This window comes from Sminthopsis crassicaudata, chromosome 3, assembly GCF_048593235.1.
Source record: "Sminthopsis crassicaudata isolate SCR6 chromosome 3, ASM4859323v1, whole genome shotgun sequence".
Classification (NCBI taxonomy): domain Eukaryota; kingdom Metazoa; phylum Chordata; class Mammalia; order Dasyuromorphia; family Dasyuridae; genus Sminthopsis; species Sminthopsis crassicaudata.
In genome coordinates, this window is record NC_133619.1 from 172844925 (window position 1) to 172861784 (window position 16860).

A 16860-nucleotide genomic window follows, 5' to 3' on the forward strand; every position below is an offset into this window, starting at 1 on the left:
TAGTCGCACAGCTAAGTATCTGAGACTAGATTTGAACTCAGAAAGATTCCCAACCCAGTGCTCTGTCCACTGTGTTAAAAGGCAAACTCAATAGAAAAAAGGGTTATAAGAATACAAAAAAAAAAAAAAAACCAGATCTTTAAAACATGGTACCTTGAATTTCCTCAAGCCAATCAATTAATCAATAATCATATAACTAGATATAATAATTATATAATACATACTTACCAGGAACTCTGCTAGGCTCTGAGAAAATAAAAATAAAAATTAAATAATCCCTTACTTGTTCTATCAGGAGAGATAAAACATGCCTAAACAACTATATACAAAATAAATAAAAAATAAATTGGAGTGGGGCAGCTAGGTGGTGCAGTGGATAGAGCACCAGCCCTGAAGTCAAGAGGACCTAAGTTCAAATCTGGCCTTGGACACTTAACACTTCCTAGTGTATAACCCTGGGCAAGTCACTTAACCCCAATTGCCTCAGCAAAAAAAATAAATAAATTGGAGTAGGGGGGTGTAGAAGGTAACACACAAACACAGTTTTGAAGAAAACAAGAAATTCTAAGAGGTGGTGATGAGGTGAGGATCTATTTCAGTCATAGGGAACAATAAATGCAAAGCTTAGAGATGGGAAATGGGAGTTGTGTATGAGGAATAAAAATGAGGAAATGAAAGGAATAGAAAGACTGGACAATAAAGTTTGAGAAGGGGGATATTGTGAAATATCCAGTCTGCAGACTGGAGTCAGATTATGAGGGACTTTAAAAGCTAAATAGAGCAACTTAAATGTGATAGAATTGTAGACTGGAATTTGCTCCAAGGGCAAAAAAATGGAGTGCTCATGGTTCCCCACGGTCTCACTTGTAGGAGGCATTCAAAAGGTTTATTATATTCTATACTTCACCCAAAGTGAAGTTCCTACCAAATTACCTGAATACATTTGAACATCATCATAATAGATCAGAGCTAGCATTTCTATAGCACCTACTATGTGCTAAGCACCATGATAAGGGCTTTGTAAATATTACTTCATTTGATCCTTAGGAAGTAGGCTTACTCTCACCATTTTTCAGATGAAGAAACTGAGACAAAAAAGCAGTTAAGTGACTTGCTCAGGATCACACAGCTACTAAGTGTCAGGGAAGGCAATTTGAATTCAGGTCTTCCTAACTCCAAGCCCAGCACTCTACACACTATACCACCTAGTTGCAGGAATACATCAAAAGAATCATAAGAACAAGAATAATTATCCCAACTTCATTGGTAAGCATTTCAGGACTGTTTGAATCACATTCACATTAACATTACCTCAATAGTGACCAGTTGCTTCATTAATAAAATTACTAAATTATTTATAGGATATATCAGGTGCACACATAGAGATGGTGTGTGTGTACCCAGAGTAAGCAAGCAGCTAAGCATAAACAGCAAAAACAAGGCACAGTTAGCAGCAAACAGTGCAGAATATAAACAGTGCTAGAACAAAAACCCAAGCATAATTATTAGTATATTAGAAAATAAATAACAAGCATCAAAAGGATTAATCACTAATTGTCAAATATAGCCACAGCATAAACTTAAATGTTAACATCACAATAATAATAATAAAACATATAAATAAAATCTTTGAAAATAATAGACACATTTATCAACATGAGATATATTAATTTATATGCATAAGCATTAATATTATTTGCCATATGTCTAACCAATTTTCCTGCCCTGCCCCTACTCCCCCAATGTAAAATCTCTATCTAATATGATCACAGATGAGGTGAATCTGGCTCTTTGGGGACCTGCTGACCTTTCAGTAGCTCTACCTAAACTGATAGATAACATTTCAGCCGGTTCCCAGACCTAAAAGTCTCCATTCCCAAACCTGGGTTTGTAAATGGTCCCAGTCAGTTATTAACTTTTTAAACACTATAGATTGGATTGGGGTCTCCCCAGTGGAAGGAATAGACAGAAAAGGAACTACCTATAGGTTCAGCCACCCCTTTCCCTTATCAGAACCAAGGTGTCTTTCAATCTAGGATAGCAGGTACTTATATTATTTAGTGTCTTCTTTAGTGGAAACTCCACTTTCTGAACTTGATTCAGCCTCTCTACAACTGGCTGGAAATCTCTTAGAGTATAGTTAACCAAATTGTCCATCAGTTGTTTAGGGCTGCTCATCAAGGAATCCCTAAGATTAATAAGTGATTTTTGTTTTTTTAATTATTATGATTAATATATAATATCAATAATGTAATAATATCAATATGTAATAATATAATAATATCAATGTGTCAACTTTGTTCCAGACACTGATATAGGTATTAAGAATACAACCATAAAATTGGGATAGTCCTTGCCTTCACTCAGCTTATATTCTTTTAAAAAAAAAAAAATAAGCTATCTAGTTTTATTTTGTTTTTAATTAAATTTTTTTTTAATTAAAAGAAATCTATTTTCTCTCCCACCTCATTCTGTATTGAAAAACAAAAAATAAAAACAAAATCCTTGTTTCAAATATGCATAGTTAAGCCAAACAAATTCCCTCATTAGTTATATTCAAAAAATGTTCTTCCAACTTTTTCTTCAGTGACCCATACATAATAAGATATTCTGGAGGTAATTAAATCTGGATTGCATACCCAACCAGTTCTCAAAATTTTCTACTTTTTAAAAGTAACTGGTCACAATCCAATCATTTATATAATCATATCTACATAACCATCTATATAAGTCTTATAAATGACGTCATTTGATAAAGCTTGCCAAATGCAGGCTCCAGGCTCAGAGCAAAGAAGAGGAATTAATGCATTCAAATAATTTATAATATTTGCTAGATTATACTTCTAGATCTACTCAAGAGCTCTGCTGAGAGAGGAGGATAGATTAAGAGTATGTAGACTGAATATGGTCTGTGGAAAAAGGGGAAAATTACAGTCTTTGAGAATACCAAAATATTTGCACTGACTATCCCCCAATGTTGCCTTTGGATTGTTGGCCGAAGGATAGCATTATCTGGTGGCCAAAATATATACTACCCTCCATACTTGGATATTTGATTAATCACTTTATTAATTGACAGCCTGCTTCTCTGCAGTTTGGAGAAAGTAAAGTAATGAACTAAAGGTAGGTGGGTAATCATAGCACCACATCAAATACACACCCAGCATACATATGTGTGCAAAGACATATATAATATATAATAGTATAATATATAATATATATATATAATAATAGTATAATATAATACTGTCATATAATGTCATATAATAGTACAGTTATACAATGGGAAGGTTTGTGAAAAGATTTCTTTATAACAACTCCATCAGGTAGAAAAAGACACAAGGTGCTTTAGCAGTTCAGAAGAGAATGAGATCACATCTCTCTGGGGACATAAATAAAGTCTTCATAGAGAAGGTAGCATTGAAGTTGAACCTAGAAGAATAGGTAAGATTTCAATAAATGGAGCTTGGAGAGCTCACCATCTAGTGAAAAGGGACTGCCCAACCAGAAAGAACAAGAGCAAAATCATGGAGAGGAGATTGTGACAAATTTTCTGAAATTCACTTATTTAGCATATTTTGATTTTTGCTATTTTTACTCTTCTATGATTTTGCATGGCAGACTGGTTTAGTTTTTGGTAATAATGGTGATTGAGAGATACTATTATTTTCACCATTGCAAAGGATAAGGAAAGAAAAAAAAAAGTGTTTTTAATGGAAGGGGAAGGAAGAAAAAAAGGACATGGTAAAAACTTTTATTGATATTGTTAATAGTTATGTAATATAATTTGTTATATAATCCTATAACCATGGCTCAGTGCTGACAACCTTATAATTTTTGATCGGAAAACAATGCTTAACAGGTAGAAATTTTGCCAATTTAAAGTTTTGAAGAATTTCATTACTTTCATTTTCAGAAGAAAAGCTATTATCAAATTTTTGGAAAGATAGTCCTTACATAGGTCAGATTATGAATTAATAGACCTTTTTTAAAGTTCTATGCTTGATTTGTATTTATCATAAAAAAATTTCCTCTCAATTTTCAATTAGGCAAAAAAAGTTTTTTGGTACTTTTTTTCCCCCTGGGAAGGGATAGTGATAACCAAAAAAGAACCTTTGAAAGTTTTTTTTTAAAAAATCAACAAAAAGGAAGAGAAGGAAGTTCAGGAGGGAGCACAAACAGGATAGTTTTGAAAGTTACATATAGAAGTTACTATATACTTTGAAAAACACACATATATGAAAAGAGTCCTTTTTTGTGTAGTAACTGCATATATGAAATTTGGGGCAGGGGTGTTAAGTTTCAGAATTTAAAACTTAAACTTTAAAAAGTTGCTAGTTAGATTGTAGTAATGAAAGCCTTTGTTTGTATCTTCAGAGCATTTTGTAATAAGTAATTCATTGATGCACACAGATAAGCATCTAGTGGTAAATGACAAGAATAGTAGGGAGATTATAAGTCTTATCTCTCTAGCTTACCAGCCATGTCACATGAGACAAGTCACTTAAAACTCTCTTTGCCTCCATTACCTCATCCTGAAAATGGGGATGATAATACTTGTCTTATCTATACCTCAGAGTTCTTGTGATGGCTTTGAAAGTTGCAAAACACTATGAAAATATGAGCTATTAGTCTTCTGATAAAGAAAATATGAATTAAAACTTTCGTACCAGAAACAGGCATGGTATAAGATAATTGAACTTAGTCTGTGGTAACTTTGGTACCTCTGCCACTTTTTCCCCCAAGGCACCTGAGCCCTTATACAATTCTCATAAAGAGGAAAACAGATGAGAGAAAATGTGATGTCACTAATTGTGAATCAATTTGATATTATCCCTTCCAGAATATTTGCATTTTAATATCAGACAGTAGAAAGAAACATACAAAGAGAAAATGTTTGGTGGCTGAGCTTTAGACTCTGTGGCATTTGAGAGAGCTAAACATTTAAGGGTATTACAAATTCTCTAATGCCTCCAAAATTATACTACATAAACAGATATTTCCTCTATCTACTCAAAAATCAGGACACCTGCCCAGTTTTGTGTAGTCTCCACAACAATGAGAACATGTTAGAAAAGTAGAAAAAAGTCCTTACTCTTCATATAACAAACATAATCTAAAGATAGGCTTTACTAAGGGAAATTTGGGGTAAAACATTAAAATCAATGCCATAAACTATTTTGAATTCTGCCATCAGAAAATAGAATGAATAAAGTGGCATTTTATAAAGAATAACTAAGAGTTCAGATATAAAGTGAGAAGACTCTAACTAGACTCAAATTGTACAATTAGAATAGAATCCCAGGCTACCAGAGTGGTTAGGATATTCACAGACCACTATAATAGTCCATAATTGAATAGGACATCCCTGCTCATCATCAACCCTTGAGGAACTTCATCATAACTTTCCACTAAAAGGACTTTATAGGCTGGCACCCTTAATTCATCTGCTGTTCCCAACTTGTTTCCAACTGATTTATTTATTGATTTTTTATTTATTTAAAAAACTTCTGTGATTTTTTCAGTACAATTTCATTAATTTTGACCCAAACATTTCAAACTATTTGTAATTTTAAAATTGGAAAATTAATTTTATTTTTAAAAAAAACCTCTTGTGATTTGTTCAGTATGAATACTACAACCTCTCCAACCCAAATGACTTTATCAATCAATAAACATTTGTTAAGTGCCCACTATGTGCAAGCATTGTGCTAAGAACTAGTATACTAATCAGAAAGACAAAGTTCAGCCATAGCTGCCTCCTCTTTTTTAATGAATAGGGATGATTTTGCTTTCAGAAGCCTTCCCTTAGATCAATCAAGCAACAAACACTTATTAAATTCCTATTATGTGCCAGTTTCTGTGCTAGGTATCAGTGATACAAAAGGAAACATGAACCTACTCTTAAGGAGTTTATTTTATATTACCAATTATATATATTATATTATTAATATATATTACCCTGGATATATCCCCTGCTACAAATTAAAATAGCTAAATAAAACCAACTTATCTGACATTTGCCACCTACTTTCTATGACCTTTGGAGAGAGAGGTCCAATCTTCTATTTGAATATTGGTTTTGAAGTTAATTTTCTTCTCCTTCTAGGCTCTTCTCATATATGAGAACAAAGAAGGATTCTGTGGAGGTACAATATTGAATGAGTATTTTGTCCTTTCTGCTGCTCACTGCATGTACCCATTGAAAAGATTCCAAGTCTTAGTAGGTAAGTAATTACAATTTATGGATCAGCTCAAAGACTGAAGGAAATAAGAGCAAAGGCCATAAATCTGTCATGGTGAATGTCTTACCAATCCAATCCAATAAGTACTTAATTAAGTGCCTTCCCTCCCTTCCCTCTTCTCCTTTCCTCTCTCTCCTCTCCTCTCCTCTCCTCTCCTCTCCTCTCCTCTCCTCTCCTCTCCTCTCCTCTCCTCTCCTCTCCTCTCCTCTCCTCTCCTCTCCTCTCCTCTCCTCTCCTCTCCTCTCCTCTCCTCTCCTCTTCTCTCCTCTCCTCTCCTCTCCTCTCCTCTCCTCTCTCTCTCTCTCTCTCTCTCTCTCTCTCTCTCTCTCTCTCTCTCTCTCTCCCCCTCTCCGTCTCTGTCTCTCATACACACACACACACACACACACACACACACACACACACACAAACACATAAATATTCAACATCACTTCTTAGGTAGGAAATCCAAATGTGAAGTTTACTCCAAAGCAGCTCACTTTGTTTCACTTATAACAGCTTATGAACACAAAGTTTTTCATGTTTACAAGGCTTAGAGAGCCATGCTTAGGGTCAGGAAGATGAGGATGTCCCACCTCTGACACATTACGTGACCCTGGACAAGCCATTTAAACTCTTAGTTGCCCTGACATCTCTGTAAGACTAGAAGTGACAATTGACTTTCCCATATTGGTATTTCTCCATTGGATGAAATTATGGGGTCAACAGTAACAGAAGTGAGTGAAAGTGGAGTAGAGGGAGCATCATGAAAGACTTTCCTAGTAATCCTGTGACTTATGCAATTATAACTAATTCACACTTTATGAGGAAATAGAAACTTATGAACTTGCCCACAGTGGCACAATTAAAAAGCATTGGAGTCCATGATTAAAACCCCGATCATCTGATTCTGAGTGTATTTCTCATTTTACTACTCTACCTTGTTTTTCAAATATTCTTCTCTTCATGGTCAATTAGCAGATCCTAATTAAATACTGACTCTGCATCTGGTTCTAAGACCATGTGACCGCTCTTGTTTATTTTCTGGACAAAGGGAAGTTAAATGGCCAGGACTAATGGGACAAAAAGAGGCTGGTTTTACAAACTACACAACTCATCTTAAGGCATCAAGAATTGGCAGGAGTTTGAGACTCATCTTTAGTTGCTAATTGGTTCTGTGTTGTTGTTGTTTATTTAATTTGTTGTGGTATTTGGTTCTATTTTGGTCTTTTTTTTTTTTTTTTTAAGAAATAGGGCTCTTATTGCACTCAAATATTGGTGGATGTGGAAGCTTTGACCTGCTTTGTTTTCTGACCAGAAACAGTTTGTTCCTCCTTAGGCTGTGAGCCCTTTGAGAACAGTCTTTTGTCTTTCTTTGTTATGTCCAATGCCTAGCACACAGTAAGCAATTAATAAATGTTGACTGACTGCCTGGTGACCCTCAATTCCTAAAGATTGATCCTATTAATGCTGGACTTAGTGCGGATCCCTTTAGTCATATGTTTCTCAGAACTTCCACACTCAAGTTTTTCACCAGCTCAGCCTTTCCAGGAATGAGAATTACAGAAATGGGCCACCATGTCTGGCTGCTTGCTATCTGTTTAAAATTTAGATATAATTGCCTTTGTCTGTAGCACCAGGCGGTATGATATCTCTGTAAATAATAATAATGCATAACAATAGCTAGCATTCATAATAACAATAACAGTAATAGCTAGCATGTATATAATATTTTCCTAAAATAATTATTTCTTAAAGTACTTAACTGTGTTTGGCACATAGTAGGTGCTAGACCCTTCCCCACTTTAAAATTTGCAAAGCACTTTACATGTCATCTCATTTGATTCTCATAAAAACCCTATAAGGTAAGTCCTGTTACTGCCTTCATTTTATAGATGAAGAGCTCACACTCAGGTTAAGAAGAACCACTTAGTTAATAATAAGGAAGGATTCAAACTCAGCTCTAGTCATCATACCAACTAGCTGCCTAGATGGATCAATCACTGAGCACTTCCTAAACACCTGTTATACCAAGGACTCTATACTCAGCATTGTGAGGGAGACAAAAGAAATATAAAGTGGTATCATAGGATTTAGGACTAGAAAGATCATTCACTATAACCTTGGGGGCAGCTAGCTGGCAAAGTGGATAGAATGACAGGCCTGAAATGAGAAATACTGATGTTCCTGAGTTCAAATCTGGCCTCTGACATTTATCAGCTATATGACTCTGGGCAAGTCACTTAATCCTGTTTGCCTCAGTTTCCTCATCTATAAAATGAGCTGAAGAAATAGCAAATTAGAAGAAATCTAATTTTTTATCTAGGCTGCAAAGCTAGGACTCTACCATAGTCCCTGTCCTAGAATTGTACAAATGGACATGAGTAGGAATACCTGAGGTTGAGTGTCTACTTTTATCCTTTTATTTATGTGGCTTTAAGCAAGTCCCTTCGACATTTTAAGCCCAAGTTTCTCCTTATATGTAATAAGTGCTGGACATGGAGTCAAGAAAGTAGAATCCCTTCTCTAATACCTTCAAACTATGATTCTATATGCCTCAGTAATAATATGCTATTCCCTTCATAGAATCTCTGAGAAAAGTGTAATAAAAATCTGCACCCTTGTAATTTCCTTTCTCACGACTTTGCTTTATTGAGTTCAGTTCTACAAATATATATTCAGTGCCTACCATCTGTTGTGCTAGTCCCTGGAAAAGGCAAAGTTTGGCTCAGACACAGTACTTGTTTCATGGAACTTGTAGTCCAACTGGAGCAAAAAGTGTGTGTGTGTGTGTCTGTGTGAAATAAGCACTAACTAAATTTCTGCTGCTATTACTATTATTATTGTTAGGGAGGAAAATCCACAGAAGTCTCCTAAATGAAAATAAATAATACATACTTTATGAACTCTTAATCACTCCCTCATAGGTGAGCGGGACACAAAAATCGAAGATGGCAACGAAGAGGCTCATGAAGTGGAGAAGATCTTGACACACAAAGGATTCGTCCTAGAAACCTTTGACAACGACATTGCTCTCATCAAGTTAAAGAAACCCATCCGGTTCCGAAGGAATGTAGCTCCGGCCTGCTTACCAGAAAAGGACTGGGCCGAGGCCGTCCTGATGAATCAGAAAGCAGGTGTGGTGAGCGGCTTTGGGCGAATCCATGAGAAAGGCCGCACTTCCAATATTCTCAAGATGCTCACAGTCCCCTATGTGGATCGGAACACATGTAAATTGTCCAGTTCCTTCACCATCACATCCAACATGTTCTGTGCTGGCTATGAAAGCAAATCTGAGGACGCCTGCGAGGGAGACAGTGGTGGCCCACATGTGACAAAGTTTAAGGACACTTATTTTGTCACTGGAATTGTCAGCTGGGGAGAAGGGTGTGCCAGGAAGGGAAAATATGGAGTCTACACAAAAGTCACTGCCTACCTTGGATGGATAAAAAGGTCCATGAGAACAAAGAAAGCTCCATAGAACTGACTGAGGCTTCTGCAGCAGTGGTCACTTCCATCTGTCCAAGTACTTCCTCTATAGGTTAGTTCTAGTTACTAGAGAACATTCTGATTAAAAAGAATTCTATTCAAGTGATATTCTCGTAGCCTTTGAGATATATTTTATGCTCTTTCTCTGTAGTTTGAATCCATGGTTAGGTTTCCAGGTTTCAAAAGAGAAGATTCCATATAATTCCACCTCCATTTCAGGTTTTTCTTAAATTGCTAAATTACCATTTTGTCTGTTGTTGACGTTGGTTTTCTCATATTCAATTTGAATGGGAAAATGCCTGTCTAGACAGCTTATTTTCCTTTGCCAACTTGGATAGATTTTCTTTTAGAAATCCCATTACATTTTGGGAGACATTTATGTATTCTGACTGCCTCTATTGTTTCATAAGAAGTACCATTTAAAAAGAAAAGTTTAAATTTGTATTAGTATAGTCTTTTTCTTTACTTGGTAATGTTTTATTTAATTAGCCATGTATTAATAGGGTCAGTAGGTCATTTTTTGTTTGGTCATTTAAGTTGTATTCGATTCTTTATGACCCCATTTGGGTTTTTCTTGGCAAAGATACTGGAATGGTTTGCCATTTCTTCACCAGATCATTTAATAGATGAGGAAACTCATTAAGTGATTTTCCCAAGGTCACCTAGCTTGGAAGTGTCTGAGACCAGGTTTGAACTCAGGAAGATGAGTCTATCCACTTTACCACCTAACTGCCTCTCAGGGTACATAATAGCAGGTTACATGAATTTCATTGTTACAGTCACATATAATATAAAAAGAAGAGACCACTTCCTCTTCCACTTTCCACCAGTTTCAGGTGGCCCAATCACCAGTACCACTTGAGGATAGATAGATAGATAGACAGATAGATAGATAGATAGATAGATAGATAGATAGATAGATAGATAGATAGATAGATGATAGATAGTACTCATTGCCCCATTGCTGTTCCAAGCTGTAGAACACCTATAGAAAATTCTGAAGCCTCAGGCATCTGCTTGGCATATTTCACACAAATTGTTAGCTTATTAGGGGAAAGAAAGAAAAGAAAAGAAAGAAAGAAAGAAAGAAAGAAAGAAAGAAAGAAAGAAAGAAAGAAAGAAAGAAAGAAAGAAAGAAAGAAAGAAAGAAAGAAAGAAAGAAAGAAAGAAAGAAAGGAAGGAAGGAAGGAAGGAAGGAAGGAAGGAAGGAAGGAAGGAAGGAAGGAAGGAAGGAAGGAAGGAAGGAAGGAAGGAAGGAAGGAAGGAAGGAAGGAAGGAAGGAAGGAAGGAAGGAAGGAAGGAAGGAAGAAAGAAAGAAAGAAAGAAAGAAAGAAAGAAAGAAAGAAAGAAAGAAAGAAAGAAAGAAAGAAAGAAAGAAAGAAAGAAAGAAAGAAAGAAAGAAAAGAAAGAAAGAAAGAAAGAAAGAAAGAAAGAAAGAAAGAAAGAAAGAAAGAAAGAAAGAAAGAAAGAAAGAAAGAAAGAAAGAAAGAAAGAAAGAAAGAAAGAAAGAAAGAAAGAAAGAAAGAAAGAAAGAAAGAAAGAAAAAGTTGAATAAATTTCAAGTGAAGGTCTGCACCATCAATCCAACTTAATTCTTAATTTAGGCAATTCTTAATTGCTAGATGAAAAGATGTGTCAGACAAGTTTTCCTCGTTCCAATGCCAGCTTCCTCTTCACTATTCCAGGCTGCTTCATGAACTATGCCACATTTCATTTGTTTTAAATTATTTAGCTAACTGGTCATAATTTTTCACAGTTACAAAACCTCCTGATTTTGACTTCAACCCTTAGTTTAATTAGAGCAGTGGTCTCTAAACTATTTCTTATCATTAACTTCTTTTAGTAAACATTTTGAATGTGCACAACAATGTATGTATATTTACTTATTTGTAAATCACATGCATTATTACTATGTTAATAATTATATATCATGGGATATATAAAAATTTTAAGTGATATAAAAATGACAGGAAATATTTTACTTACTACAGTTAAAAACTTCTTATTCTCACTTAAATATTATCATCAATAAAGATATATTTGGTGAAACCAATGTTTTGACCATGCTTCATTATTTTTTAAAATCTTCATATAACATTTGTTGATACAGCAATTTCAAAGCCTAGTCATAAATTTGGTTTATTTTGATTCAAAATATTAATAGCTGTTAACTGAAAAAGATATTTCACAAAGATTTCTGGATCTAAGTGGCAGAAATGCATCATTGATTGACTTTACTAAATCATGGTGATCATTTTTCAATTTCACCCAACATTTATGTAAAAGTTTTTGTTTAAATGCAGTCAGTTTCCATCTTCTCTGATGTTCCATCTTCTCTGATGTCAATTGACTATTCTTGCAAACTAATTAGAAGACGCTGAATTTTTATTTTTTGAACAAATGAATTTTAAAACTGCTGAAGCTTTTCATTTGCTAAAAAAAAAAAAAAAAAAAAAAAAAAAAAAAAGTCATGAAGAGTCCCACAAACCTGAAAAATAAAAATAAAATAAATAGATAAAAATATGTGTTTTAATAAATGTTTACTTCCTTTTATCCTATCATCAGTAACTCTGAAGAGAACAGTTTCAGTTGAGTGAAAAGTCAAAGATGACAAGGAGATTGAGAACCTGAAAGACTAGAAAATTAGGGATGCCCTCAACAGAAATAGGGGAGTTTAGAAGAGAGGTGAGTTTGGAGAAGGAAAATAATATAATAATACACACACACACACACACACACACACACACACACACACACACACACACACACACACACACCACAAATTAGTGTTTGAGATTGGGGGAATCTTTCCCACTGGTCATTGTCTTGTATGTAGCCTAAAGCCCTTTTACTGAGGAGCAAGCATGAAGTAATCTGAATAAAAAGTGTAATGATGTTGAGCATTAAAAAGGAATTTTTCCCTGTGTGGCTCCTATAGGTATCTAAAGAGAGAATAGAATATAACCACCCCAAGAAGCTAATACTTGTATATCTATAGGAGGTCAGTTTGAGATGGCATGGAGATGGGAGAGTCTTGAGAGAAAGCTAATCAATCAGTTTAAATATGTTCAATTAAAGATGTCTCCAGGACATTCAGTTTCAAAAATCTAATAGGCAACTAGTTATATGGAATCTTTAATATTAAAGATGATACTATAAAAGAAAAATTAGAAGTGAAACAGATCATATACTTTTCACAGCTATGGATGGAGATGGATATGTTCTTAAGCAACCATGAAAAAGAAGCAATTACGAAAGATAAAATAGATAATTTTGATTATTTGAAATTGAAAGCCTATAGAGACAAAATTAATGTATTTAGGAGAAAAAAAGAAGTGGTCAAATAGAGAAAAAAGCTTTATATTAAATTTCTTCAATAAAGGTTTAGTATTGTATATAGTATATATATGTATATATATATGTATATATTACATATATGACTAATATATAACTAATAGCCATTAGTTCAAAACTTCCATCACCTCTTCACCAGATTACTGTAACATCTTCCAAAGTTTTCTCCCTACTTCAAGGTTCTGACTACTTCAATTTATTATATAAATTGTTGCTAATTTTTTTCTTTATTAAAACTTTTTATTTTTAAAAACATATATGAGGATAATTCTTCAACATTAGCCCTTGTAAAACCTTGTGCTCCAATTTTCCTCCTATCCCCCCATGCCCTCCCCTAGATGGCAAATAGTCCAATATATGTTAAACATGATAGAAATATATGTTAAATTCATACATACATATTTATACAATTATCATGCTGCACAAGAAAAAGCAAATCAAATCAAACCAGTAAAAAAAGAAGAGAAGCAAAATAAAATGCAAGCAAACACCAACAAAAAGAGTGAGAATACTATGTTGTGGTCCACACTCAGTTCCCATAGTCCTTTCTCTGGGTGCAGATGGCTCTCTTCATCACTGAACAATTGGAATTGGTTTGAATCATTTCATTGTTGAAGAGAGCCATGTCCATCAGAATTGATCATCATATAGTCTTGTCGTTGCTGTGAACAATGATCTCCTGGTTCTGCTCATTTCACTTAGCATCAGTTTCATGTTAATTTCTCCAGGCCTTTCTGAAATCATCCTGTTGGTCATTTCTTACAGAACAATAATATTCCATAATATTCATATACCACAATTTATTCAGCCATTCATCAATTGATGGGCATCCACTCATGCTGGAACTCTATCTTTCCAGAAATCAGCAGGATTCAGGACCACTAAATGTCTTTATTCTAGATCTTTTCCGTCACCTCCAATGCCAGGTCACGAGTGCAAGTGAGTGTGAGTTCCACCACCCAAGTTTCTCTTACTCCTCCCACACAAGTCACTTCCCTCTCTTTGTCTCACCAATCAAGTCAGCACAGAACAGCTGGGGAGGGTCAACCTTAAACAAGTTAATAGGGAACCGTCCAATTGGCAATTGGTCTCACGTGCTTCATCATCCAAGTGCATTGCTCAGTTCTAGCCCTTTACATCTCCCGCTTTCTTTTGTTTTAGACCACAGGAGGTCGTGCCATCCCTGACTTTTCAGGGAGATGAGAACCCCAAAAAGGAGGTGATCACGCCCCCCCTGACATCTCAGGAAGGGAGATGAAAAGCACCAAAGAGAAGTGGGGATTTGCTAGCGGGTTTCTGGATTGAAGGGCCTTATTAGAGACAAGTATGCACAAACCCATCAGCATGGGAGTTATTACACAAGCACATAGCAATAACGCAGAGGCTATTAGTGGTGACTCTCCCCACAGTCAGTGCAGACTCGATGTGGTGTAACAAACAGGAATTGTACATGCAATTAGTGATATAACAAACAATATAAATCAACATGGTATTGTAAGAGATTTCCAGAAGTCCTAGAAGGAGGGTATGTAAACAACAGTCACACATACCCCTTCTTCAGCAACCAAGAGATAGTCCAAAACCAATCTATTGTCCATTGCTTCACTGTTAGGGAATCCAATGATTCCCACAAGTTTTTGAAATCCCACATCAGTCTTTTTATATGTTAGGGAATCCAATGATCCCCACAAGGTTTTGAAGTCCAGCAACAGTCTTATGATGCCTCAGAGAATCCAATGATTCCTGAGGACTTTCAGTCCTACAATAGTCTTATGATGCCTCAGAGAATCCAATGATTCCTGAGACTTTCAAGTCCTACAATAGTCTTATGATGCCTCAGAGAATCCAATGATTCCTGAGACTTTCAAGTCCTACAATAGTCTTATGATGTCTCAGAGAATCCAATGATTCCTGAGGATTTTCAAGTCCAACAGTTTTTGATGTCCATGGGTCAAACGCCATAACTGCCAGGTTCTTTCAGTAGTGGGCACAGTCAGCAACGGAACCACCTGATGTTTCTTGGGTCTTCTCCTTCATTTCAAGGGTCTGCTCTGTCTCTCTCTGATGGACAAGGCGAATATGGCTCGTTGGCACCCATCTGATTCCTTCTCCATCTGTAGAGATACAAGCAAACCCTCTCCCCCAAGCAGTTAACCTATCTGGTCCCTTCCATTCACCACTTTCTGGGTCTCTCCACATCACCTGGTGATTATCTAAAGACAGTGGAGCTGCTCGCACTGGACACTGCCCTTCCAGTGAGTTATAAAACCTATCTGCTGGAGCCAGTGCATCTTTGTCAAAAATTAAAAAATTAATGGTATAGAGAACTAAATTTAGAAGTTCTCTAGGGTTACCCGTGGCTCCCCCTTTCTTTTGTTTTTGGAGGAGTGTCTTAATATCTCTGTTTCTTCTCTCTATTATTGCCTGCCCTTGAGGATTAAAGGGTATGCCCGTGGTATGTAAAATCTTATACTGTGCACAAAAGTGTATGCACTTCGGGCATACACAGAAAGTGCAGCTAAGTGACAGATTAACTAACTTTTGTCTGACTTTTGTTAATCTTTTTGACAACAACTTTGTTTCCACTGTGATGTGGAAAGGCCTGGATGGCATTTGGAAAGGCCCAAGTTGGGCCCCGGGGACATTCCTTCCTAGGTGCAGATCCAGCAGTAGAGTTCATCCCCACCAGAGACATTTGTAACCTGGGGATCCAAGAGAAGGACCAGACAACAGCCCAGAGGGACCAGCCAGATGTCCACAGCCCTCCAGATGCTGATGGCAGCAATGCCCCTCCTGACCGTGACACCAGAGACACCAGACACAGTTCCAGTGTTGCAGCTGAAATGGACTGTTTTGGGTGATACGCAATATAAAGACTATAAATGGACAATGGGCCTGCTTGCTCCTCCCGTGGCTACTTTCCATATGGTGGCCTGGGAAGAGGCTTTGCCCTATGCTTTCTATTGAAGGACTATGCTTTTAAATTAGTGGGTGAAAAACCAACACACCCACCTGCCGTTGTTATTGATACAATGTTATTGGACATGACTTTGCTTATGTGTAACTGTGAAACTAGAATTGTTCTAGGATTGTGAAAAGTGCAATAGAGAATTGTGAATAAGCTAGAATTGTTCTAGGATTGTGAAAAGTGCAATTGAGAATTGTGATAAGCTAGAATGTGTTCTAGGAGTGTGAAAAGTGCAACAGAAAATAGTAAGAAACTAGAATTGGTCTAGAACTGTGTATAAAATGTAACTAGAATTGTGACAACCTACCTACACTGATATTTGTTAACTAGAATTGTGATGTTTTACCTTGTTGACTTCCCACCTCAGTGTTGACATCCTACCTCATTGGCATCCAACCTCTTTGGCTTATTATCTCGAGTATGACTTTGATGAATGGGTTGAACATTTGGGCCACTGTTGAGCCTGGTTCTCATTGTCATACTTCTGTTTACTGATCTGCTGCTTTGTACCTCCTTGGGCATAACACTGTCATCTCATAGATCAAGTGAACTATAGCTGGTGCTAAAAGTTTAGCTTGGTGAGATGTGTGGTTCCCGCAAAACAAGAGAAAGGGAATTGTAAGGGGCCTTTAAATGGGTGCCACAGCAAATCGGGAGATTGAGTGGTCCGGAAGTAATTTCTGTGGATATTAGGACTGCCCTTGGGCGGGATCCTGGCCATATTGAGATAGCTTCGTAATGGGTGACTCTCTTTGATTGGCTGTGTATGTGACCTCACAGGCCCTATGTAAGCCCACTGCAGGCAGCAATCGCTCTCTTTAACCT

General features: G+C 36.2%; 1 protein-coding gene across 1 annotated transcript in view; it reads left to right on the top strand.

The window, feature by feature from the left end:
* The window catches only part of F10 (coagulation factor X), a 28347-nt gene extending 18203 nt beyond the window's left edge, over nt 1-10144 (top strand). The window contains exons 7-8 of the mRNA XM_074299567.1: nt 6110-6227; nt 9152-10144. Of these exons, the coding sequence (XP_074155668.1) occupies nt 6110-6227; nt 9152-9705 (672 nt within the window). The 3' untranslated portion in view covers nt 9706-10144. The remainder of the gene's footprint in view (nt 1-6109; nt 6228-9151) is intronic.
* The last annotated feature ends 6716 nt before the right edge of the window (nt 10145-16860 follow it).